This window comes from Dipodomys merriami, unplaced genomic scaffold, assembly GCF_024711535.1.
Source record: "Dipodomys merriami isolate MVZ:Mamm:240054 unplaced genomic scaffold, mDipMer1.0.p SCAF_13, whole genome shotgun sequence".
NCBI lineage: Eukaryota > Metazoa > Chordata > Mammalia > Rodentia > Heteromyidae > Dipodomys > Dipodomys merriami.
Window position 1 is genome coordinate 14,910,776 of NW_027202604.1, and position 25,000 is coordinate 14,935,775.

Below are 25,000 nucleotides of genomic sequence, written 5' to 3' on the forward strand. Positions count from 1 at the left end.
GCATTAAAACATATGAAATGTAAGTCCAAATTTATATTTCATAATACAAAAATTTTAGTAACATATTAGAAATACCATAAACATGGTAGGATATATAGAGAGAGATACAAACCTGTTTGTGAGAAGCTTCTCGTACATTAAGAATTTTACCCCTGAGTGGAAATACTCCATATCTGTCTCGTCCAATCACACCTAATCCAGACACCGCCAGTGATTTAGCAGAGTCTCCCTCTGTCAATATCAATGTACATTCCAAGGAATGTTTGCCACCTAAAAAGTTAAAAATCATGTAGATTTTAAATTAACGTAATGTATATTATATATAGTCTCTATATATTTGAGTACATATGATTTATTCTCTCTATATAGATATATTCTATAGACTATGATATATATTATCTCCATATTCTAATATATCCTATTTATTAGAAAAATAAAGCAAAAAGAATAATAATAACAGTAAATGATTAAATCATATCATGTTTAGCACAATTTAAATATTAAATATATTTATTGAATTCCTATTCATTGAAATCTAGCAATATGTGATACCTATGGCAATATCAATTTTACTCTAGGCAAAAAAGTCAATCTAAACAAAACATTTTTATAAACTTTATAAATGAAAAGTTAATATATCTTTCAAAAATATTCTGAATCTTACCAGCATCATTAGCATCATCCAGTTTGGGAATGCCTTTGATTTTACTGTATTTCACTGATGAACACTTCTTATTCAGCTGAGTCTGAGCCTTAAATTTTACCCAATTCAAGATACTTTCTACAATGCCACAATTAGAGGCCTTAAAAAAAAATGAAAGAGCAATGCTATAATAATAAACCAAATTCATAATTAAATAAAATTTATACTGGTTATTACTGACAAAGCTGGAATGGGTATTTTTAAGGTAAAATAATGATGATAATAATAATACATTTTATTTAGCCTGTTAGCATGTATTATATTGATTTACTAATAAGTAAAAAATAAAAATATTGCTGTAACTAGTTTGTAAAACTAATTCAGGCATCTACATACATTACGATCTATTGTACTGAAAGACAAACATGAAAGAAGAGCTATTCATATATGAAGAATTATAATAAACTTCATAATGAATATACACTGTTCTTATATTAATTTTGTTAAAATTAATAGAGTAAAAGCTGGTCCACTCATGAATTTACTAGCTGGAAAATTCCAGACATTATCTCTTATATTCTTCACTACAAACTATGAATCTTGAATTCCCAAGGCAAATAAAAAATATTAACAGAAAGGGAAATTAGGATAAATTTAGGAATTTATGAATATGCATTATTTTTTAAATAATGTGATGGTAATTTCACCATGATGTACTGTTTGTAATTTACAGTGAATTAACATGTAACAACACATTACAAGAAGTACAAGAAGCTAAGCTTCTTCAATTCCAAGTCCTAAAAGTTTGTTTGTTGTTGTTTTTTTTCAGTACTGGTGGCTTTGAACTTAGGGCCTTGAATTTGCTTGGCAGGCACTCTACCACTTGAGTCAAATCTCCAGCTTTTTTCTTTATTATTTTTCAGATAGGGCTGACCACCCCATTCTTCTTTTTTGCTTCTTACACAGCTTAGGTAATAGGCAATAGCTACCTTGTCAAGTTTTTATTAGTTGAGATGGGGGTCTCATGAACTTTTTGATCAGGCTAGCTTAACAACTAAAATTCTCTCAAGCCTAGCATCCTGAATAGCTAGCATTACAGGTTTACACCATCAAGCCCAGCTGAAACTTTTTTTGTGTGAGTATGAGGACATAAAGAAATATTAGTATAGAGTATTTTAGTGCTTGACTTCATTATGATGAAATTTCAAAGTACCACTTCTATAGGCCTTAAACCAGAACTTAGAAACCAACATTGTTTCTGTCTTTAAGATCCTACCTTTGCAATCTCTACTACTACAATCTGACAAATGGAAATTACACACTATTCCCTCACCAAACTATCAACTTCCAAAGACTGAGGAGCTATTCTTCCTTATATTCCCACTGCCAAACTCATTTCCCAGATACTTAATAAATGTTTCTTTGGTGATATCATTAACATGGGAACTAAATCAAATCTAGATTGTATACAACAGATAACAGAAAGCTAATAGCCACAAGAGTCAGTTGCAAATCAAAGATTTATCATTTACTAGTATGTTCATCTTATTTTAGAATAATTAAGGTAGTCTAGATGAAACTTTAAAGCATATAGAAAGAACTACATTTTACGTTATGTATTTGATACTTCAATAGAAAAACTGTAGCTGAGTATCAAAGACTCATACCGATAATCTTAGCTTCTCAGAAGCCTGAGAACTAGATCATAAAGCCAACCCAGTCAGAAAAGTTCATGAGACTTCATCTCCAATTAATCAGAAAAAGTCTGGCCTGGAGGCTCAAGTGGTAAAGTACCAGCCTTGAATATGAAAATTAAGAAGATTGAGAGGCCCTGGAATTAAACCCTAGTACTAGCACCAAAAAAACAAAGTTTATCCTTTGAAGTCATCAGAATTAAACATGTTAGTTTATAGTCTAAACATGCCTACACCAATAATTCATTTTATCAAAGAGAAACTAGTCACAAATAGAACAAATAAATCAAGAAAACTATTTAATTAACTATCATAATACTGAAAAATAATGCAAGTTTTACTCACTGCTTTAAAAAATTTTTCTGACAGTTGGCATTTGGACCCAAAACTTTTGGGCTGCAGAGTCATATTTTCCTTAGTCTGGGAATCAAAAGTTGGATTTTCAATAAGACAATTAATAAAAACCCATATGTGGTTTTTTACCTGTGGAAAAAGAACCAGAATAAAAAGGTCAACAGAAAAACTGGTATTCTTTTTGTTTGTTTTATTTTTTTTTTTATTGTCAAGGTGATGTACAGAGGGGTTACAGCTACATAATTGAAGTAATAAGTACATTTCTTGTCAAACTAAAACTAATAATCTTTAGTAATTTGGCAGAATATATAGAGCATCACTCACTTGAAATGGTTTCACTGAAACACCAGCTTTGTTCTTTTTCTTAACTACTTCAATCAGTTTACCAACAACTTGATCTACCACATAATCCACATGCCGGCCACCCTAGGAAGGGAAAATAAAGAATCCAAAATCTTCCATAAGTAGAGTATTCAACAATTTGATGGCTTTATATTAAAACTATTTTCTAAAGGAGTAATGAGTTTCAGAATGACAGTCTGGACTTTTAAAATAATACAATTTATTGTTTATTTTGTTATTTTAAATGAAGTATTATTATTTCACCAATGACCTGGAAACAATAAATTTGCATACTTACTTTTGTAGTTGCGATACTATTTACAAAACTGATTTGCTGGAATCCTTTTTCACTCAATGTAAGACAAACATCCCATCTTTCATTGGCAAGTTCATGAATAACTTTCAAGGCCACTCCAGTTTCATCCAATTTGTCTTTCACATAAAGGTCTACATAACTGCGAAATCCATTTACCTAGTAATATAAAAAACAAAAATATTAATTGTACTCTGACAAAACAAATAGGTGAATAGCATTTGGTGAATAGATATATTTTTTAAACCCCTCATTTACAACAACCCTTAGCCCCAGATCAAACATTCATGTCTTTTCTTGATGGTATTCTTGATCCCTGTTCTTCAAAAAAGAATTCATTATTATGTATATTTGACAAAGAAGTGACAGCTAAATGAATTACTATAAAATATTACAAATTTTTAAGTATTTAAAAAGACATTGCTAACTTCCGGTATTAGCTCAATAGATGGTTGAAACAAGGCACTGCTATTCTTACAAAAAAGTCAATTGATCAAATTATTTTTCCTTAACTCAAACAACAGAAGTCATGGTATAGTTGACCATCCTAAACTCTGGAATGCTTTTAGAATGCCTTCAGAGGTGTGTGTATGTATATATATGGTGTATATATATGGTGTGTATATATACACACTACACCAAGAATGAAGAACAATGGAAACAGAAAAAAAAGTAAAATATAACCTTGTATTGTATTTTTAATTCCTTTATGAGAAAACTTAACTTCATAAAACAATAGCAACAATGTCACTACTTTTATTTCTTTTATAGTCATAACTTTTTGGGGAGAGAGTAGGGTGTGGTGGGGTTGAAGTCAGGATCTTACATATGCTCAGTTTAGCTTGCTCAGGTAGCACTCTACCACCTGAATCATGCTTCTAATATAGCTGATTATTTTGGAAGTAGAATCAGGTTTTTTTGCCTAGGCTGGCTTTGAACTGTGATCCTTTAGGTCTCATGCACCTGAGTAGCTAGGATTACAGGTATGAGTCTACAGCGTTTTATTTTTTTAACTCATTTATGCCTTGACCTCCTGAATGCTGGGATTACTGGTGTTGTACACCACCACACATGGCATTTTGGCTATTACTTTTCCAAACATTTTTTTCTGTTTCATTATTTTTCTTTTTGATCTGGTTCATATAACCTTTGTAGAAGTGAAATTTATGACAACAATGACACAAGAGATGGGAGAGAGAACCTGGTATTATACTGCTATAATTACTTAAATATATTATATATATTTATTATACTTACTTATATTGTATATATTACATTTATATTATACTTTCACTATTCACAAAGTATTATTTGAAGGTGGGTTCAACTTATTTAGAAAAGTGTATTTATTGCAAACCCTATGTAATTTGCTAAGGTTTTAAAAATATAAACAGAAATAGAGTACATTCAGTTTTTTAATTCTCAATTAAAACCAGATAATACAGAATAAGACTAAGAAACAACATAAACCAGAAATAAAAATTAGATAGCAGATGGTAGATTTTATTCCAAATAAATCAATAATCACTTTAAATGTTATTTATCTAAGCACACTGGTTAAAAGAAAGATCAGAATAGATTGCAAGAAAAAATCCAATTATATTTATCTTGCTTATAAAACACTGTATTAACTTTTTTTTAAAAAGACACTTACAGGCAATTTCTTTCCATTAAACATGACCTTGACCCCTTTACATGAACCTGCCAAATCATATGCTCTTCTGGTCATGAGGGCTACAATATCCTTGTCAAGTTTTTCCATCTTAAATTTAGACAGGTCTGGTTGGAATGTTATACATGTGTAATCCTCACCATCAAAATGTTTAATTTTGGCTTCAGAAGTCTTCATCATATTATTCATCCATGTCTTTAAAAGAAAAATTACTCAAGTAAGAGTTTCACAAATACTCTGTTCATGAAATATATATTTAATCCAAGATAAAAAAATCCTTGTAACTGATATTTAAATATGAAAAAATAAAAATATTACTATTGAATATGAAAAATTATAAGTATTACTATTATAGTTTCATGTTGAAAACAAAATAAATTGCACAGCTTTGTATACTAGCAATAAAATATCTTTCAAATCCAACAGGTCATATAGATTCTTTTTCTTTTTTTGTCAGTGGTGGGGCTTGAACTCTGGGCATAGGCACTTTCCTGAGCTCTTCAGTTCAAGGCAAGCACTCTACCATTTGAGCCACAGCACCACTTCTGGTTTTCTGGTGGTTAATTGGAGATAAGAGTCTCATGGACTTTGCTGCCCAGGCTGGTTTTGAACCACAATCCTCAGATCTCAGCCTCCTAAGTAGCTAGGATTACAGGTGTGAGCCACTGGCACCTAGCTAGATTCTTTACAAGAATAAACAAGCATGATACAGTTTCTGACCAAATTATTTTAGGTTGTATAAAATTTCAAAACTACCTTTTCAAAGGCCTATAAAAATGTTTTAACTGTGATTCAATAAGAAAGTCTACAAGCATGCTAAATTTAAGTATATGAGGCCTAGAATTTTTTCACTAATACTAGACCGAGTTAAAGACGTCTGCTAACATTCAACTAGGGGAAATGATGAGGCTTATATAAAATCTGCCAGACATTCCAATATGATTTTGGAATCACACATAATGCTCTAAAAAAACTAATGCTTAGAAGGAAGAAATAAAGAAATGAAAGAAAGGAGGAAGAAGGAAAGGAGGGTAAAAAGATGGGAGGAGGGAAGGAGATATCACTATAATTGATCTAAGGTTCTACTACCTAAGCAAAACACAGAAACTGAAAAAAAACACGGATGCTTTTATCATACCTGCTTAAAACTATGCTTGTATTCTTTACAAGCAGTTTCTACTGTAAATTTTGTACTGAAAATATTACAAAGTTTTGCACCATAACCATTGCGGCCACCTGTAAAACAAAAGAAATATCTATAAAGTAGCAAATATCTATTAAGTAGCAAATCTGTTGCAAAATAGTTCTACCTATTACACTATCAATCACTGCTGGAATATTCCTTACTTTGTTTTACATTTAAAGAAAAATACAATTAAAAGGTAGCACATATAGTAATATGTTTAAAACAAGTATTTTACAGATTATTTTCACAATTTCAAAAAATAAAGGTTGGTATCTCATCATACAATAAGTCTAGGTGAATATAAAATCTGTTTTTTCTATATATCAACCTTTCAGAGACTTAGTTTTAAAAAATAAATAAATAAACTACTATTTGGACAACATAACTTTTCCAAAGCACTTTCAACTTTATTTTTAGAGTCTAGATTTTTAATCTTAAGCCATAAGAAAAACAATTTAAATTAATTTAATATCAAAAGATGTGTATAAGTAACAACAAATTTATGTACACATGTATCTTCAGCAATGTAAAAGTTAATGTATTAGCTGACTTTTAAAATGATACTGTCAAACTATATAATCAAAACAATAGAGCTGGGAACTGGTGGCTCACACCTGTAATCCTAGCTACTCAGGAGGCTGAAATCTGAGGATCATAGTTCAAAGCCAGTTCAGGCAGAAAAGTCTGTGAGACTCTTCTCTGATTAAACACCAAAAGCCAAAGTGGAGCTGTCGCTCAAGTGGGAGAGTGCTGATCTTGAGCAAAAAAGCTCAGGAGCAGTGCTCAGACCCTGAACTTGAGTTCAAGCCCCAGGACTGGCACCAAAAACAAAAACAAAAAACTTACATATCAACAGGAAATTTTAGATTTCTATGTTAAGAAAGTAGTACTGTACAGTCAAAATTTAGACTTTACCTGTAACTTTTTTCTCATCATCATCATAGTTACTGGATGTTAAAAGTTGTCCAAAAATTAAAGCAGGAACATAAACTTTCTCTACTTTGTGTTCTACTACTGGAATGCCTTTCCCATTGTTCCAAATGCTAATAATGTTTGATTCACTGTAAATAAATAAGTTTATTTATTTAGAGTTTAGACCTTAAAATTAAATCTACATTTAATTTCCATAAAAGTAATATAATCCAAAATAATCTAAATGTATATAAGCAAGCTGCCAGTCATTACCAATCAGAAGACATTGTCTTATCATTTCAATCATATGTCACAACTTGACTTAAAGAATCACTAAGATTTCCAAAGCAATGACACAATTTCTCAGAAGAGGCTCTTCTTAACCTCTCAGGAAAAAGTAAAAGGAGTATTACTTCTATAAAAAGTGAACTGTGTATTCTCTTTATATACTTTATACATAATCTTCCTGATTCATTCTATCCGTTTTAAAATACAAAGTTTGACACCCTCTATATTCAGTACGTCTATATAAATAGGAGTTTGGAATTTTCTTTTATAGTTACCTCTCTATTAAAAAGTTTCAATCATATCAATTCCAAGATAATAGTATTTAGTTCTGTAGCCACTAAGTAATTATTTAGAATTCTATTACTGTATCACCTGCTCCATCAATAATGTTCACAGAGCTGGGCACCAAGTGCTCACACCTGTAATCCTAACTACTGGGAGACTGAGATTGTTGTCCATTGAGACCCCTCTTCAATGAAGAATTAGACATGGAAACACATGTCTGTTATCCCAGCTACCAGGAACTATGGCATAAAAGCCTAACATAGGAGAATCTCATCCAGGTGTGTATCCAGACTTTATCTCAAAAACATAAAGCAAAAATCAGGCTGCAAGCATGGCTCAGTGATAAAATTATCCAAATTCTTTTAGAAAAGATAGATAACATATACTAACTTCATATTATAACCAAACATACATTATTACACCACTAACTTTTTTTTAATTACACCACTAACTTTTGACTACACCAACCTGAAATTAAATTGAGAGTAAGGCTGTATCTGAATTGTTAAAATTTCATGATTATTAGGGAAAATCTTAAAGGTAAGCTAACTAACGAAAGTAAAAAAGGCAAATGTAAACATTTTGTGAAAGTCATGCAAGTAAAATGGTACAAATAGATGAACTATGCTTCTAACTTAAAATGATTCTATTTTTATACCCATCATCATAGTGAAATCTAACTAGCCAAACATGGGGAAAATATTCTAAATATTCTAAAATGTAAACAATGTATTTAACATTAAACAATGTCGTATGCGATAAAATAGTCCAAATTAGTCCAAAATAGTCATGAAAAATAAATTTCACTCATAATGTACTCAAACTAGCACTAATAGCCCTACCCTTAAGTCTTAAAGAAAGGGTAAGAAGGAAAAATGGAGTGATTCTTCTAGCAGCTAAAATGGGATTAACAGCTTCAAAGAAAAATGGTTTCCGCTAGTTCCCATAGGGAAGTACTTGGAATAGTTGAGGGAAGAGTATTCTAAATGACAGAGAAGGTAAAAATTACAAAGTCTGATGCAATAAGGAAACAAAATGTACTAAGTATATACATTATGCATTTGAGAAGTATCTATAAATTTAGGATTTCATAAATAAAACAACAGTATAAAAGGTAAATTTGAAATATACTTACGGATCAATAGAAACCTTAATACAGGTCATGTTCTTATCCCTCTGCTTATTGTCAGCAGCATTAACTATAAAATTAAATATCTCCATGAGTAATAAAACATTGTCATATAAATAAAAATATGTACATACAACTGTATGTGCAACCCTACTTAATATAAACATCTATATGTAGTTAATTTTAATGCCAATTATTTCCAAGTTCTACTTTTTAAAAAATCTCATTTTTTAAAGAAAATTCTTAGTTTTACATCACATCAAATCACTTCAATATTATCTACCAAAAAAAAAAAGAGGCAAAAATTGCTGCATTTATCCCCCTAACTCTAGAAGTAAAAAATTTTGATTTATTGTTTTTATTCTGGTAGCAAATAATTACTGTCTCCTTCAATAAAAGAGAGATTTATGTGCAAAATAAATTGAAGCCAAACAATTTTTGCTTTTTTTTTTTTTGGTGGTGGTGGGGGTGGGTGGTCATGGACTTGAATTCTGGGCCTGGGCACTGTCCTGGAGCTTTTTCATTCAAGGCTAGTGCTCTACCACTATGAGCCACAGAACCACTTCCAGTTTTTTGGTGGTTAATTGGAGATAAGAGTCTCAGCAACTTTTCTGCCTGGGTTGGCTTCAAACCATGATCCTCAGATCTCAGCCTCCTGAGTAGCTAGGATTATAGGCTTGAGCCACCAGTGCCCAGCTAAACCAGTTATTGTTACCTGAAGATACCCTGAGGAATCAAAATTCTAAATCTTATACTGATGTTACCTCATGAAAATACAACTATAAGCTAACCATCAAATTGAACTTCAATCATAAAATATGTTTCTGACAAACACTGTGTAATAAATCTAAAATAAAAACCAAAATAATAGTTGGAAAGCAAATTTGAGATGACAAAACATAATCCCTCTAGCTTTCCTTATATTTTCCTAAGGACCAAGATCAAAGGGAGTCATACAACCTTATAGTATATGAAATCTCAAATTATACTAATAAGGGAGTAAATAAGGACTCTCTAGAAAGTTCAACATTAAAAACATTTCCAAAGTACAAGTATTCCCTAGGAGTCAATAAATCATTCGTAATTCATTATAATTTAACTTATCATGTGATTTGGAAGAAACAGAGATCATGTAGAGCAATGGTTACTAAACTTGTCTACTCAACAGAAATACCTTAACAGCTGGTGAAAAATATGTATTTACATGTCCCACATTCAACTCAAGATCAGGACCCTGTTGTTTCCACATTTAATTTACCCCAGGTAACTGTGACTCTGGTAAACCCCAGAGTTCTACACATTCAAGAGTACATATCAAATATTGAGATTACATACTTAACACATTCACTTTACAGAAGCTCTCTGAACTTTATACATATGAGCAAATAGAAACATAAAGATATGAAAAATATTGCAACTAAGCATATTACACACACACATCTATAGTGAAATTTATATAGCCAAACATTTGGTAAATATTCTATAATACTTACATATATATGGACATTATAATGGCATTAATAGAAACAGATGTGTTAATTCTACACAAGTACTCACCGAGAATTTCATCAAAGATCTTGTATAAACCTGGAACAAAGGTAACCTCTCTGCAATTCATTCCTACATCTTCATCATATACCCACATTAACTGCATTGAAAGAAAAATTCAAAATATTTTACTCCATATCATATATATCATCAAGCTTACAAAATATTATCTACATTGTCATTTACTCTATGCAAAACAGATCTTCAAAGGAGAAGTGTGTGTGTATATGTATACATACACGTATATAGTTATATTTAATTTTGTCTAAAGTCAAGTTTGCTATTCATTCAATTTAACCTCAGAATTAAAAATTTGTTCATTTTATTTCAAGTCGGTATTCAGGTCTGGAGATTTCCTTGTCTTCTTTAAGGCACCAAGAATCATCAGGACAATACTTAAATGAAACAGAAATCTATAGAAACATATTTATTTTACAGGTTTACCTCATACTTTATCTTTTCTACAGTAGAAGTAGCAGAGTAAAATAAAATGAACTCATCACTTTGACCTTCCAAAAATTGATAGGCTTAAACAAGAATAAAAACTATATGTGTGTATGTATACATATGCGGTATATTATATCATACAGTTATATATGATATATAACATATATAGTCAAGTTTATAATTATAATTAATAGCATTTATGTATAAATTTTAAAAGGTAAATACTATTAAAGTTAAACCACAGCATGAATTTGTGAACATTTGAAAAATCCATATGGTGCTCTTTTAATCTACACTTCTGATAGTATTTATTTCCAGAATGAAATAAAGGCATTTATATTTCTCCTAGATTGCTCTCCATTTTTGTTTTTGTTTTTTGTTTTGGTGTGAGGGGGCAACAAACAGGGTCCTTTGCATATTAGCGAAGTTATCTACCAATGAGCTACATTTCTAGGCCCCTCAATGTGAAATTACGTATTTGCAAAGTCTATGGATAAGAATAATTTATTGATATATTTTTGAAGTAAACATAGTTACATATTCCTAGTTCAATCAATTTTAGTAAATAATTACCTGTGTCAGTGGTTCCACTGATCCAATATATGTATCAGGACGAAGGAGAATGTGTTCAAGTTGTGTTTTCTTCTGATATACTCGTTCAACAGATAACTTCTTTGAAGAATCATTTTTGTTTGCTATTTCTGACTCTTCTTTCTTTGCAGCATTGTTCTGATCAAAAAGAGTCTAAAATTAACCAAAAAATCAAATTTAAATAACCTACCAAGGGGTAAACTAAAATGTGAATGGACACATGATATGGGCTTTTCTAATAGAAAATTAAACAGATATACTAATGTTTAAAGTCTGAAAGAATGTTGATCTTTCTACTGAAACTCTAGGTTTCTTTATAACATGAAGCTGCAGTTTTGACTGCACTTAAACTAGGATTATATACAGTCACCAGAATTATTAGAACTTGTCTGTTCAACTCAGAATACACATATTTCCTGGTTCTATAACAAGTGCATCTTTATATTTCTCAAAACTTCCTGACAGATGTGAGTTCCAGTCAGGTTATAGAAGTACAATAACTAAATGTGAGTGGTTACAGGGATCTCAAAATCTTCCAGATGTAAGTTTCCTTAAGCTAGTGAACACTATGGTAGAGGATACATGAAAGTAACCTACACAAAATATTACCCTATGTAGTTAATAACACTGATATGGCTAGAAAATGACTCTTAAAATCCTCAAATTTCATACATTTGTAGATTATCCTAGTATCAGTTCTGGGTGCCATAATACTTTGGTACCCTATGATTCTAGTTTCTCTGTCAATTCCATGTACATAGAGATTGTTGATGTGAAGGTAGATGAGGACTAGTTCAAATTCCCAAGAATAAAGATTTCCAGGTTTTTTGTTTGTTTGTGGGTTTTATGCCAGTGCTGGGACTTTAACTCAGAGCCCCACACTCTTCCTTGGCTTTTCTATTAAGGCTGTCACTCTACTACATGGGCTATATCTCCACTTCCAGCTTTTTGCTAGTTACTGGATATAAGAGTGTCACAAACTTTTTTGCCCAGGCTGGCTTTGAATCTTGATCCTCACACTTCAGCTTTCTGAGTAGCTTAGGATCACAACAGGTATGTCCCACCAGTACCTGGCTTTCTGGCTTAACTAATAACAGACGAGAACATTCTACTTCTAAAATTTCCCTCTTAAAACTGATGAGACATCCCACTAAAAAGAAGGGTATTATGATGGTCTACTTTTTCCAGAGTCAAAAAATAACTGATACAATAAAAGCTGACATAGCTCAAAGGTTTTTGATTTTAGTAAAAATACAAGACAAACAACATAAGATAGAGTCTGTGTATTTAAACAAATAAAATGCAACTTTGTTCTTTGGCATTAATGTACCATCAACTTTAAAAATTACTTTATAAAATGTCATTGCAAGATAGGCTCATGTCTATAATCTTAGCTATTCAGAGGATAAGATCTACAAGATGGCAGTTTGAAGCCTGCCCTGGCAGAATGTCCCAAAGACTCTATCACCAAATTAATCAGTATAAAAGCCAGGCTGTAACATGGCTTAAACAACAGGGCTCAGCAAAGGAAGCCAACCAAACAAATGTGAGTTTAAACCCTGGTACTGGCAGGAAAGAAGAGGGAAGGGGAGGGAAGGGGGAGGAAGCGGAAGAGGAAGGGGAAGGGGAGGAAGGAAAAGAAAGGAAAGGAGAGGAGAGGGCAGAGGAGGGGACGGGAAGGCAGGGGAGAGGAGAGGAAGGGACAAAAAAAATGTGTGATGACATGGTTATCTCAATAGATGCAGAAAAAGCATTCGACAAGATCCAACACCCCTTTATGATGAAGGTTTTGGTAAAATTAGGAATCCATGGAACATTCCTCAATACAATAAAGGCTGTATATGACAAACCTACAGCCAGCATTATACTCAATGGTGAAAAACTAAAGCCATTTCCTCTTAACTCAGGAACGAGACAAGGATGTCCACTCTCTCCATTTCTCTTCAATCTAGTATTAGAATGCCTAGCTACAGCAGTAAGACAAGATGCAGACATAAAGGGGATCCAAATAGGGAAAGAAGAAATAAAATTCTCCCTCTTTGCAGATGACATGATCTTGTATTTAAAGAATCCCATAGACTCCACTCCCAAATTACTCAAGCTGATTCAAAACTTTGGCAAAGTAGCAGGTTATAAAATTAACCCCCAAAAATCAATGGCTTTTCTGTATGCCAACAATGAGAAAAGTGTGGCTGAAATTAGGAAAGCAACTCCATTTGTAATAACCCCACAAAAAATAAAATACCTAGGAATTAACTAAAGAAGTGAAGGACCACTATGATGAAAACTTTAAAATCTTAAAAAAGGAAATCAACACAGAACTTAAAAAATGGCAAAACCTCCCATGCTCCTGGATTGGAAAGATTAACATTGTGAAAATGGCAATTCTTCCCAAGGCTATCTACAAATTCAACACAATACCTATCAAAATTCCACCCTCATTCTTCAAGGAAATAGAAGAGGCAATCCAAAAATTCATATGGAACAATAAAAGACCCCGAATAGCAAAAACGCTCCTCAACGGAAAGAACACTGATGGAGGAATATCAATACCAAACTTCAAACTCTACTATAAAGCCATAGTAATCAAAACAGCTTGGTATTGGCATAAGAACAGACCTCAGGACCAATGGAATAGAATTGAAAACCCAGAAATGAACCTACAGACCTATAGCCATCTAATCTTCGATAAGGGAGCTAAAACAATGGAATGGAAGAAAGACAACCTCTTCAGTAAATGGTGCTGGCAAAATTGGTTAACTACATGTAGAAAACTTAAGCTAGATCCTTATATATCACCCTGCACCAGAATCAACTCCAAATGGATCAAAGACCTTGAACTCAAAGCAGACACTCTGAAAACATTACAGGATGGAATAGGAGAAACCCTAGGTCTCCTTGGCTCAGGCCAAAATTTTCTGAATAGAGACCCGGAAACACAACAAATCAAAGAAAGGTTGGACAAATGGGATTGCATAAAGTTGCACAGCTTCTGCAGGACAAATGACATAGCTAGCAAGATCAATAGAAAGCCCACGGATTGGGAGAAGATCTTTACTAGCCATACAACGGACAAGGGTCTCATATCTAAAATATACTTGGAACTCAAAAAATTAAACCCCCCAACAACAAATCCTCAAAGAAACAACTGCCCAATAAATAAGTGGGCGAAAGACTTAAAGAGAAACTTCTCTGAAGAAGAAAGAAGGATGGCCAATAGACACATGAAGAAATGTTCAACATCCCTAGCCATAAAAGAAATGCAAATCAAAACAACATCGAGATATCACCTCACTCCAGTTAGAATGGCAAAAATCAAGAACTCTAACAACAACAGATGCTGGAGGGGATGTGGACAGAAAGGAACTTTACTTCATTGTTGGTGGGAATGTAAACTTGTTCAACCACTTTGGAAAGCAGCATGGAGGTTCCTCAAAAGACTTCACATAGAACTCCCCTATGACCCAGCAATCCCACTTTTGGGCATTTACCCAAATGTTTACAAACAAGACCACACTAAAGCTACCAGCACAACTATGTTTATTGCAGCATTATTTACCATAGCTAAGATATGGAACCAACCCAGATGCCCCTCAGTAGATGAATGGATCAAGAAAATGTGGTATATATACACAATGGAATTCTATGCCTCCATCAGAAAGAATGACATTGCCCCATTTGTTAGGAAATGGAAAAACTTGGAAAAAATTATATTAAGTGAAGTAAGCCAGGCCCAAAGAAACATAGGTCCCATGGTTTCCCTTATTTGTAATATCTAGTATATGTATGAGTCAAGCGGAAAAGGTCAGATAATGTGATGTCAGGAAAATGAACCCTTAGATGTGTATTTTAATGTTTTTTTTCTTTCATGCATGTGTTTCTAATGTATTTATAAGATTATCTCTTTGTTGCTTTGTATGTCCCTCCCCCACAGTATAACCCCTGCTTTCACTATATTTGATGTCAGTATAACTTGTGGAGGAGATGGGGAAAAACCAGTTGTTTAAGGATACAGGTGGACCTGTTGCAACAATGAGAAGTACAAGTTGTCATGTCCAAAACGAGCTTTACAACGTCGGTGCGGGGGGTGGGGGGGGAAGGAAAAGGATTGGGATTGGGGGGGGAGGGGGGAGGCTGGGAAGGGATGTTAAGGGTAAACAAAGGAGGAGGCTGCAATGCTTGGTAAGAAATGTACGCATTATCCTGCCCATGTAATTATAACTCCTCTGTACAGTATGTTCACAAATAAAATAAAATAAAATTTAAAAAAAATGTGTGATTAATAGTTTAAAGCAAAATAAGAATTGTGACACACAAGCCCTAAGGAAATTCAAACATTAAGTATAGTTTCCCAATGTCATGAATTTTATGTAAAAGTGAAGAAATTTAATGTTCCAAACAAGAGTATAACAAATAATTTAATTTTGTACTACATTTATGCTGTTCTCATACATTTATACATTTACCTACTAATACATTTATACATTTACCTACTAATATTTCTGAGTCATTTAATAATTGCTTTCGATAAAAAGAAAATTATTCCTCCAGGAGTTTCATATTCTATTTCTCCAAAGTTAGTTTTTATGAAATAGCTGGAAAAAATATAAAATGTATCTCTAAAATATCAAACTTCCAACCATGTTCCTTGCTTGCACTTATGATGAGATAATTAATGGAAACAAATTTAACAACAAAAGCACAGTAATTTTTCAAATGGGCTAGGAAAATAGAAAAATAGCTAGAAAAAAGACTGTAATGATTAAGATCAAAATCTGTAAAAAAAAAAATCCTTTCATAGGCATTATGAAATTTAATGTGGGTAATGTTCTATCATTAACCTAGAACTCAAATTCTAAGTTTGCAATTATTGACATAGAGATTAGGGATATACTAAAGCTATAAGCATTCCTACTCGGGCAATTCCTTCAAAACAAATGTAATTACAAGAAAAAAATATTTTTACCATTACCTAATTGAAACTTCTAAATTGGCCCTGATGATACACCTGAACTAAAGCGTGGACAATAGGGGTAAAGCTCTACTTCATGACTTTTTGAAAAACTTACCACTTTTTTCTCCTCTTGGGCATTTATCCAAAAGACCACATACCATGTTACAGTAAAGCCACTAGCACAACCATGTTTGTTGAAGCACTATTCACCATACCTAAGGTATGGGATCAGCACAGATATCCCTTGATGGATGTATGAATCAAGAAAATGTAGTATATAATATATATCTATACTACAATAGAATTATTTATCTATTAGAAAGAATATTATATCATTTGTAAAGAAATGGAACTATCTGGAAAAATTAAGTGAATAAACTAGATTTAACTTATAAATTTATAAGTAAATACATTGGGTGGTTTAAAAAATCACCAGCTTTTACACATCCACCTTACAGTTAGTTACCACCTCTTGTTTTCTCTGTCCCCATTCCAAACAGATATGAGAAAAAGTGTTTGATATGGACCTGTCAATTTGAAAAGTTTATCATTCTTGTGAAGGCAATATTTGAAACACTAGAAAACGTAAGCCAACAAGATGGCCCTCTTTTCTCATTGAAACATGTGCTAAAAAATATATGAACTGCTTGCCTTTGTGAGAGACAGAGAACACACTTCAGTACATCAGTCTTTAATCCCTACAACATTCAGCAAGGCAGGACAGGAAGGAAACACCTAACTTTCAATTTCTCCAACTGTGAGGAAAAGAAGTGGAATGTACGTCCTATGAAAATGTATGAGAAGTACTACCCTAGGAACTGGTTTCTGATTTCTGGATAGGACACTATATTAGCCATTGAGAACAAAGGAAATCAACATGATTTAGTGTAGCACCCAGAGTATGCAGTATGAGATACAGGCACTAGGTGGAGCTCCAATTCCATACTTATGGTGGGGGGGAGAGAGAGAGAGAGAGAGAGAGAGAGAGAGAGAGAGAGAGAGAGAGAGAGAGAGAGAGAGAGAGAGACAGACAGACAGACAGACAGACAGACAGACAGACAGACAGACAGAGACAGAGGAGGGGGGAGGGAGGGAGAGAGGGAGAGAGGGAGAGAGGGAGAGAGGGAGAGAGGGAGGGTAGGAAGACCAACATCAGAGAATACTCCTGAGAAGATACAGGCTAAACTCTTCAAGAGCCCACAGAGTGAGGATACATCCATAGAAAAGATCTGCAAGTCTCCAGGTTCTCTAGCCAGCCCTAACAAAAAAAATAACAAGACATACAAGGAAGTAGGGAAACATGAATTAATAGGGAAACATGAATTATTCAAAGGAACACATTCAACTCTATAAGTTACCCTGAGGAAATGGAGATACATGAATTTCCTGACAAAGAATCCAAAACAACTATCATAACAATGCTCAGCAAATTAAATGAGCACAGATAGACCACTAAACAATAACATCAGTAAAATAATGTGCAAGCAAAACGAGGAAAAAAAAGAATCAAATGTTATTTCTGAAACTGAAGAACACATGAATTGAAAATATACTAGTAGTGACAGCAGCAGATTGACTTGGTAAAAGAAAAAAATATAGACAGATAGATATAAATATCTATAGATAGAGATATGATAGATATATCTCTACAGATAGATAGATAATCTACAGATAGACAATTTGAAGATAGAAATTTCAAAAGCAAAAATGAAGAAAATTGATGAGCACCTAAACAACTTACAGTTCATGTCCAACCAAACATATACATTGTAGACATCTCAAAGCAGAAGGAAAAGAGAAATGTGTAAAGAGCCTGTTTGAAAAGAGAAGGGAGATGGATCAGAATGAGTAAAATAGGGCCAGGCACAGCAGCTACTCTGGTAGTGAAGATCAGAGGGATCACAATTTGAGGCTAGCCCAGGCAAAAGGTTTGGGAGACTTCCATCTCAACCTATGAAAAGCAGTGCATGCTGGCACATGCCTGTCACCCCATCTATGGAGGAGGTGTAAGTAGAAAGATCAGTATCCAGGCCCATCCATACATAAATGCAAGACCTTATCTCAAAAACAACCATGGGAATGTGGCTATGGTTGGGAGTACCTGCCTAGAGTAAGGTCACATGTTCAAAACCCTAGTAATAGAAGGGATTAATTTGGTTAAAATGTATTATATACATGTATGAAAATATCATAACAAATTCCAATTGTATAATTAATATTTGCTAATAAAAGAAGGAAAGTTTCTACTTGAATAATTACCCAATGGATGAAAACTTTCCAAATATGGGGAGAGAAATAGACATGTGAATTCAAGAAACTTAAAGAATGTAAACAGGACAAATCTAAAGAGATTTATACTGAAGACACAAACTGTCAAAAGTCACAAAGGAGAGACTCTTGAAAGCAGCCACATAGAAGCAAATCATTATGTACTAGAACTTTTATTGAGTCATCAGCAAAACACTAAGCAGAAATCTTTCAGACGAGGGGAGTATACTCTGAGAACGACCAACCAAGAATATTATTATATCTAGCAAAACTGCCCTTCAAATAACAACAAAAGAAAAATTCAGACTTCCAGAAGTAATAAAAGCTGTGGGAAGTCTTCACCACCAGACTTATCCATCAAGAAATGCTGATGAGCAAAGTGACAGTGGTTCAGATCCATCATCCCAACTACTGAAGAGTCTGAGACCTGGAAGATCAAAGTTCAATGCCAACGTGGGCAGGAAAAAAAAAAAAACAACTGAGACTCCATCTCCCAAATATATAGTAAAAAGAAAACTGAGCTGGAGGTGTGACTCTAGAAATAGAGCAACAGCTGAGCCAGGTGAGCTAACAAGCCAAGCAAGCTCAATGTCATGGACTTCAACACTAATATCAGAAGAAAAAAGAGAGGAAGTAAGGAAAAGGAGGGAGCAAATGGAGAGAAGGGGGAAGGGAAAGGAGAGGGAAGAAAGGAGAACTCATAGAAAATCAGAGCCAGGGGTTTGGTGGGTCAGGCCTATAATTCTAGCTATTCAGGAGGCTGAGATCTAGAGATCACAGTTCCAACTCAGCATGAGTAGATAAATCAAAGAGACTTATCTCTCCTCAGCAAAAAGTCAGACTGGAGGTTAAGTTCAAATGGAGAGTGCCAGCTGTGATTGAAAAAGCCTCAAGAAATATCAGACCAGGAGCTTCACAAAACCAGAGGAAGCTTAGAAAATATGTGGAGATAAATGAAAAAAAAATACAAACAGAATTCAATTGAAAGTATTGCACTTAAAAAAATAAGAATCTCTAACAACTTAAGATTACACTTTAAGGAACTAAGAAAAAAAGTAAACTTAAAAGGAAGGAAATAGTAATGATTACAAGATAAAACATTTCAAACCAGTTAAAGCAAGATTTTTTTTCTTTCTTAAAGACTCAACTAAAGTATAAACAGAAGAGGGAACATCCTAAGTCACATCGCAGAATTAAAGGGATGTGTGCTAAGCACCATCAATGGTACACACCTGTAATCCCAGCTACTCAGAAGGCTAAAATCTGAGGATCACAGTTTGAAGCCAGGCCAGGCAGAAGTCAGAGATTATCTATAACAAATCAGCAAAACAGCTAGACTAGAGTTGTGGCCAAATGGTGGAGTGCCGGCCATAAGCTAAATGAGAATGCAAGGCTGAGTTCAAGCCCCAGTACCGGCTAAACAATTTTATAAAAGAATTAAACTAACATTTATATGCCAACAGGTTGAATAACCTAAAAGAACTGAATAATATCTTGGTTACAATGACTCACACCTGCAATCTCATCTATTTAGTAGGTACAGATTTGAAGGACTGCAGTTAGAAGCAGTAAGTAACAGTAACATCTTAACACAGGTTGAGTATGGTGGTTCACAACCGTAAATCCCTGCTATTCATGAGACATAGGTAGGAGAAATGTGGTCCACAACCAGCCCAGGCAAAAAAAAAAAGAAAAAGACGCTATCTGAAAAAAATAGTTAAAGCAAAAATGGAAGCACGTCTCAAAGTGGTAGAGTACACAAATCCCTGGCTTCAAACCCAGTAATGCCAAAAAAAATTGAAAGAAATTAATAAATTCCTAGAAAAAAATAAAGCTACCAACTCTTAAAAACAAAGAAAAAAAATCTAAATACACCTACAAGTAAGAAGATGTAACTAAGCATTGATCAAAATCTTCCATTAAGGAAAAGCCCAGGACCAAACTGGAATCACTGGGAAACTCCATATAGTATTAAAAGAATTAACACTAGTCCTGTTTATACTTTTTTTTTAAATACAAAGAAAAAAAAAAAAAACCCAGAACAAGCAGAGAAACACTTCCAGAATAATTATATAAGGCCAATATTTCTGATACTAAAGATACAAAAAATTCAATAATTAAAATACCGACTAATAAATATTGATGCAAAAATCCAAAGAAAGTACTCGTAAACACAACTTAACAGCTCTTAGGAACAGAAGAGCAGGAAGCGGCAGACCTTTCTTCCTACAGAACAAGAGAACCCATCTGCTAATCATGCAAGGGAGTAACATCCAAGATAAGTGTAATATCCAAGATAAATGAGAAACTTTGATACTTCAAAAGTAGAATAATCACATTTAAAAAAATAGACAAAGGACCTGAATAAGCAATATTCAAAATAACATATACAAACAGCCAACAAACAAATGAAAAAGAGCCTCAACATCATTAAATAATAAGAAAAAAGAACAAAACCACAAGATACCACCTCATAAAATAACAAAGTAGGTAAGAGTGTGGAGAAATCAGAACCCTTGTACACTGTTGGTAAGAATATAAAATGCTGTAGCTATTACAGAACACAGTATAAAAGTTCTTCCAGAAATTAGCAATAAGATCACATGATCCAGCAATCCTTTGTGGTATAAACATATATACATAATACATACATACATATATATATACACATATATTTCAACTAATTCAAATGAGACCTCAAAAAAAGGTATTTGCACACCTACATTCAAAATGGCATTATTCACAGTAGCCAAAAGGTAAAACAACACAGACTTTCAAAATGGAAAAATGGATAAAGTAAATGTGGTATACAGGAAAATTGAACACAATGCATCCTTAAAGATGAAGTCCTGGGCTCCGGTGGTTCACGCCTGTAATCCAGTCTACTCAGGAGGCTGAGATCTGATGATCGAGGTTCAAAGCCAGCTGGAGGCTTTTATCTCCAATTAACCACCAGAAAACTGGAAGTGGCACTGTGGCTCAAGTGGTAGACTTGAGCTGAAGCGCTCAGGGACAGCTCCCAGGCCCAGTTCAAGCCCCACGACCAACCAAAAAAAAAAGTCCTGTCATAGGCTACACCAACATGATTTTTTAAATAAGTTTTTTATTGTGAAAATACTGTACAGACGAGTTGCAATCAGATGAGCAAGGTAATGAGTACATTTCTTATCAAGCATTGTTGCCTCCTCCTTTGTTTTCCCCCTACTTTAAGAATATTATGGTAAGAAAAATAAGCCAGCCACAAACAATAAATTCCATATGATTCCACTCATATAAAGTATCTAAAATAGTCAAAATCATAGGAAGAGAAATCAGAAATGTGGTTAGCAAGGGCTAAATGAAAAGAATGGAAAGACTCATTCATTTTGAAAAATAAAATAGTACTAAAGATATACTGTACAATGATTACATATTTTAATACTACAAAGCTTTACAATTAAAATACAGTTCAAATGAACCAGGTACTAGAGGCTCATCTCTGTAATCTAGGTTACTGAGGACCTTGGTTCCAAACCAGCCTGGGCAGGAAAATCTGTGAGACTCTTATCTCCAATCAACCAGCAAAATGTTGGAAATTGAGCTATGGCTGAAGTGGCAGAGCACCAGCATTGGGTAAAAAGCTAAGGGAAAATGCCCTGGTCCTGAGTTTAAGTGCCAATACTGGCACACAAGCTCGCTCTCTCACACACACATGTGTTGTATACACACACACAAGTTAAAATATTACACATTCTTAAAAGCAACTTAAAAATTGTAAGTGAAATGTAACTTGCTTTGTCTATTGCTCCTCAGTTTTCTCTAAGAGGAATACATAAATAGCATTAAATAAGTGTAGCACATAACACAAAACAGGTGTTAGAAGAAAAATAAAGAGGTATCTTTTTATTTACAGTAATAAAAAGCACTAATAGACACATATTTATTAAGCCACATTATAAAACAACTGTTTTAAGGTCATTTACTATTTCAAATCAACTCTCAATTAGTATATTAAAATAATTTCTAAAAACTTAATATAAATGTTTAAATGTAGATAGCTTATAGTTAAATATTTTAATTATATTTAAAAATAAGAATCTTCAATCCATAGATTTTTATATAAATTTACATTAGTAAAAATAACTTTTTAATTGTTTGGTAGGTTAATAAAACTCTATTGCCTCTTTTTATATAAATATGTTGAATAAATTATATATTATGAAATATAAGTAATGCACCTCTGCTTATGTAAATATGTTGAATAAATTATATATTATAAAATATATAACTAATATATCTTTTATATAAATATGTTGAATAAATTATATATTATAAAATATATAATATACTTCAATGTAAAATATAATTTATCTGATTTTTTTCTTTTTTTTTTCTTTTTTGCTGGTCCTGAGACTTGAATTCAGGGCCTGAGTGTTACTGTCCTTGAGCCTCTTTGTGCTCAAGGCTAGCACTCTACCACTTGAGCCACGGTGCCTTCTAGCTTTTTTGAGTAGTTTATTGGATAAAAGAGTCTCATGGGGACTTTTCTCCCTGGGCTGGCTTTGAACTGCAATCCTCGATCTCAGCCTCTGGAGTAGGGAGGATTATAGGCATAAGCCACTGGCACCGGCTTAATTTATCTGATTTTTATCAGAGAAAATAATATGTACAACAGATGCATGCATAGAAAGAACATTTTCCCAATGAAATAACAATTTAAAATTATCTATAGAAAGAAGGAATATGGATATTTTTGTTTTATAATGTTCCATAATGAATACATAAAAGAATATGTTAAAAGGTTATTAGTGAATCTCTGTTGAAACTAATTAGAATAAACTAATTAAAATAAAACTGAAGGTTTGTTTTTTTCTAAAAACAATAGCTACCTATTAATTCTGCAGCTTCAACTTTCTAACTAGCAATCCAGGCAAAAAGGTATGTAAAACCAAAATAAATAAGACCAACAGCCTTGGTAGAGTAGCAAATAATAATTCAGTCAGGCTTGTCTTTTATAATCATATTCTCCACAAAAGATAGTTTTTCACACTGTTAACAGGTTCCTTCACAGCCAACTCAGGAGATTCTCCCTTGGAAATGTCTAACAGAAATATGGAATAATGGTCTCTTTCAGCTTCTGCATATTAGCCGAAAGTTGCCCTGAGTATGTCCAGACCTCTAAAAATTGAAATCCAGGGTTAAGGGGTGGAGGTAGGGGGAAGGGAGGTGTCAACTTCCCCTAGTTAATGAGATTTACTGCCCCATAAATACAAACACCCTTGGACTTAGAAGAGAGAAGTTAAATGGAAAATATATTTTGTACCTTTTCTCTAGCTGTTATCACTATTTCAATGTCTTTACAACAACAGCAATAAGAAAGGCTGCCCTGAATAGCTCCTTGGTTTTATCAGTTGCTAAACAATATTCAGAAACAAAACAGGAAGTTAGCTTGAACAAACATACTAACAAACTTTTATCTACAAGTTTATCAAAAGGCAGTCTCAATTACCAGGTGATAAAGTGGTGATACATTAAGGTAAGAGAATATGTTCATGTTAGACTCTAAAAATAAGGGGTCTTTTAGTTTAATCTTTTTATTCTTTTATGTTCACAATTATGTTATGATGTTCAACAGTAACTATATTTAGTATTACATTTCAATAAAAATTAACCATTTTTTAATTGGCTCAAATGATAGACTGCTTGTCTAGCATGCTGAGGCCCTGGGCTCAATAAGTACACACACACACACACACACACACACACACACACACACACACACACACACACACACACACACACACACACACACACACACACACACACACACACTTAACCATTTGTCTTTAAAAGCAATAAATGTAAAGGTACTATACACACACACACACACACACACACACACACACACACACACACACACACACACACACACACACACACACACACACACACACACACACACACTTAACCATTTGTCTTTAAAAGCAATCAACTACTAAGAGCATACTTAATTAAAATTTATTATTTATCTGTAATTTACTTCACTGACAAATAAGTTGACAAATCACCAACCTAAGCATAGCAATAAATAACTCCAGCATCGAATTACATTGGAATCTAAGAAATCAAGGCAACATTTTCATTCCTATATAAAATTAAAAACAATAAAAACATAAACTGAATAATCATATTGGGATAAATATCTTATATATACCTAAAAGTTGTTTAAAATTGTTTTTTGTTATCTTTACATATTTATGATGACCTAAATAACTTGTTTTGTTTTTGTTTTTTGTACTGAGGATAGAACTCAAGGCTTCTGCTTGCTAGGCAGGTACTCTACCACTTGAACCTCCAGCCCCGTTTTTGCAGTGATTTATTTATTTTGACCCATC

At 33.3% G+C, this 25,000-nt stretch overlaps 1 protein-coding gene across 2 annotated transcripts in view; it reads right to left on the reverse strand.

The window, feature by feature from the left end:
• The window catches only part of Top2b (DNA topoisomerase II beta), a 74,079-nt gene that overhangs the window by 41,283 nt on the left and 7,796 nt on the right, over positions 1–25,000 (reverse strand). Inside the window, exons 2-12 of one of the 2 annotated variants that reach the window (XM_070018711.1) lie at positions 11,387–11,542; positions 10,376–10,466; positions 8,825–8,888; positions 7,120–7,265; positions 6,157–6,254; positions 5,001–5,213; positions 3,332–3,505; positions 3,016–3,117; positions 2,683–2,820; positions 665–803; positions 113–270 (exon numbers count right to left, since the gene is read on the reverse strand). In XM_070018711.1, coding sequence (XP_069874812.1) covers positions 113–270; positions 665–803; positions 2,683–2,820; positions 3,016–3,117; positions 3,332–3,505; positions 5,001–5,213; positions 6,157–6,254; positions 7,120–7,265; positions 8,825–8,888; positions 10,376–10,466; positions 11,387–11,542 — 1,479 coding nt within the window. Of the gene's footprint in view, positions 1–112; positions 271–664; positions 804–2,682; positions 2,821–3,015; positions 3,118–3,331; positions 3,506–5,000; positions 5,214–6,156; positions 6,255–7,119; positions 7,266–8,824; positions 8,889–10,375; positions 10,467–11,386; positions 11,558–25,000 lie in introns of both variants that reach the window. The other variant, XM_070018710.1, reaches the window with a different exon arrangement.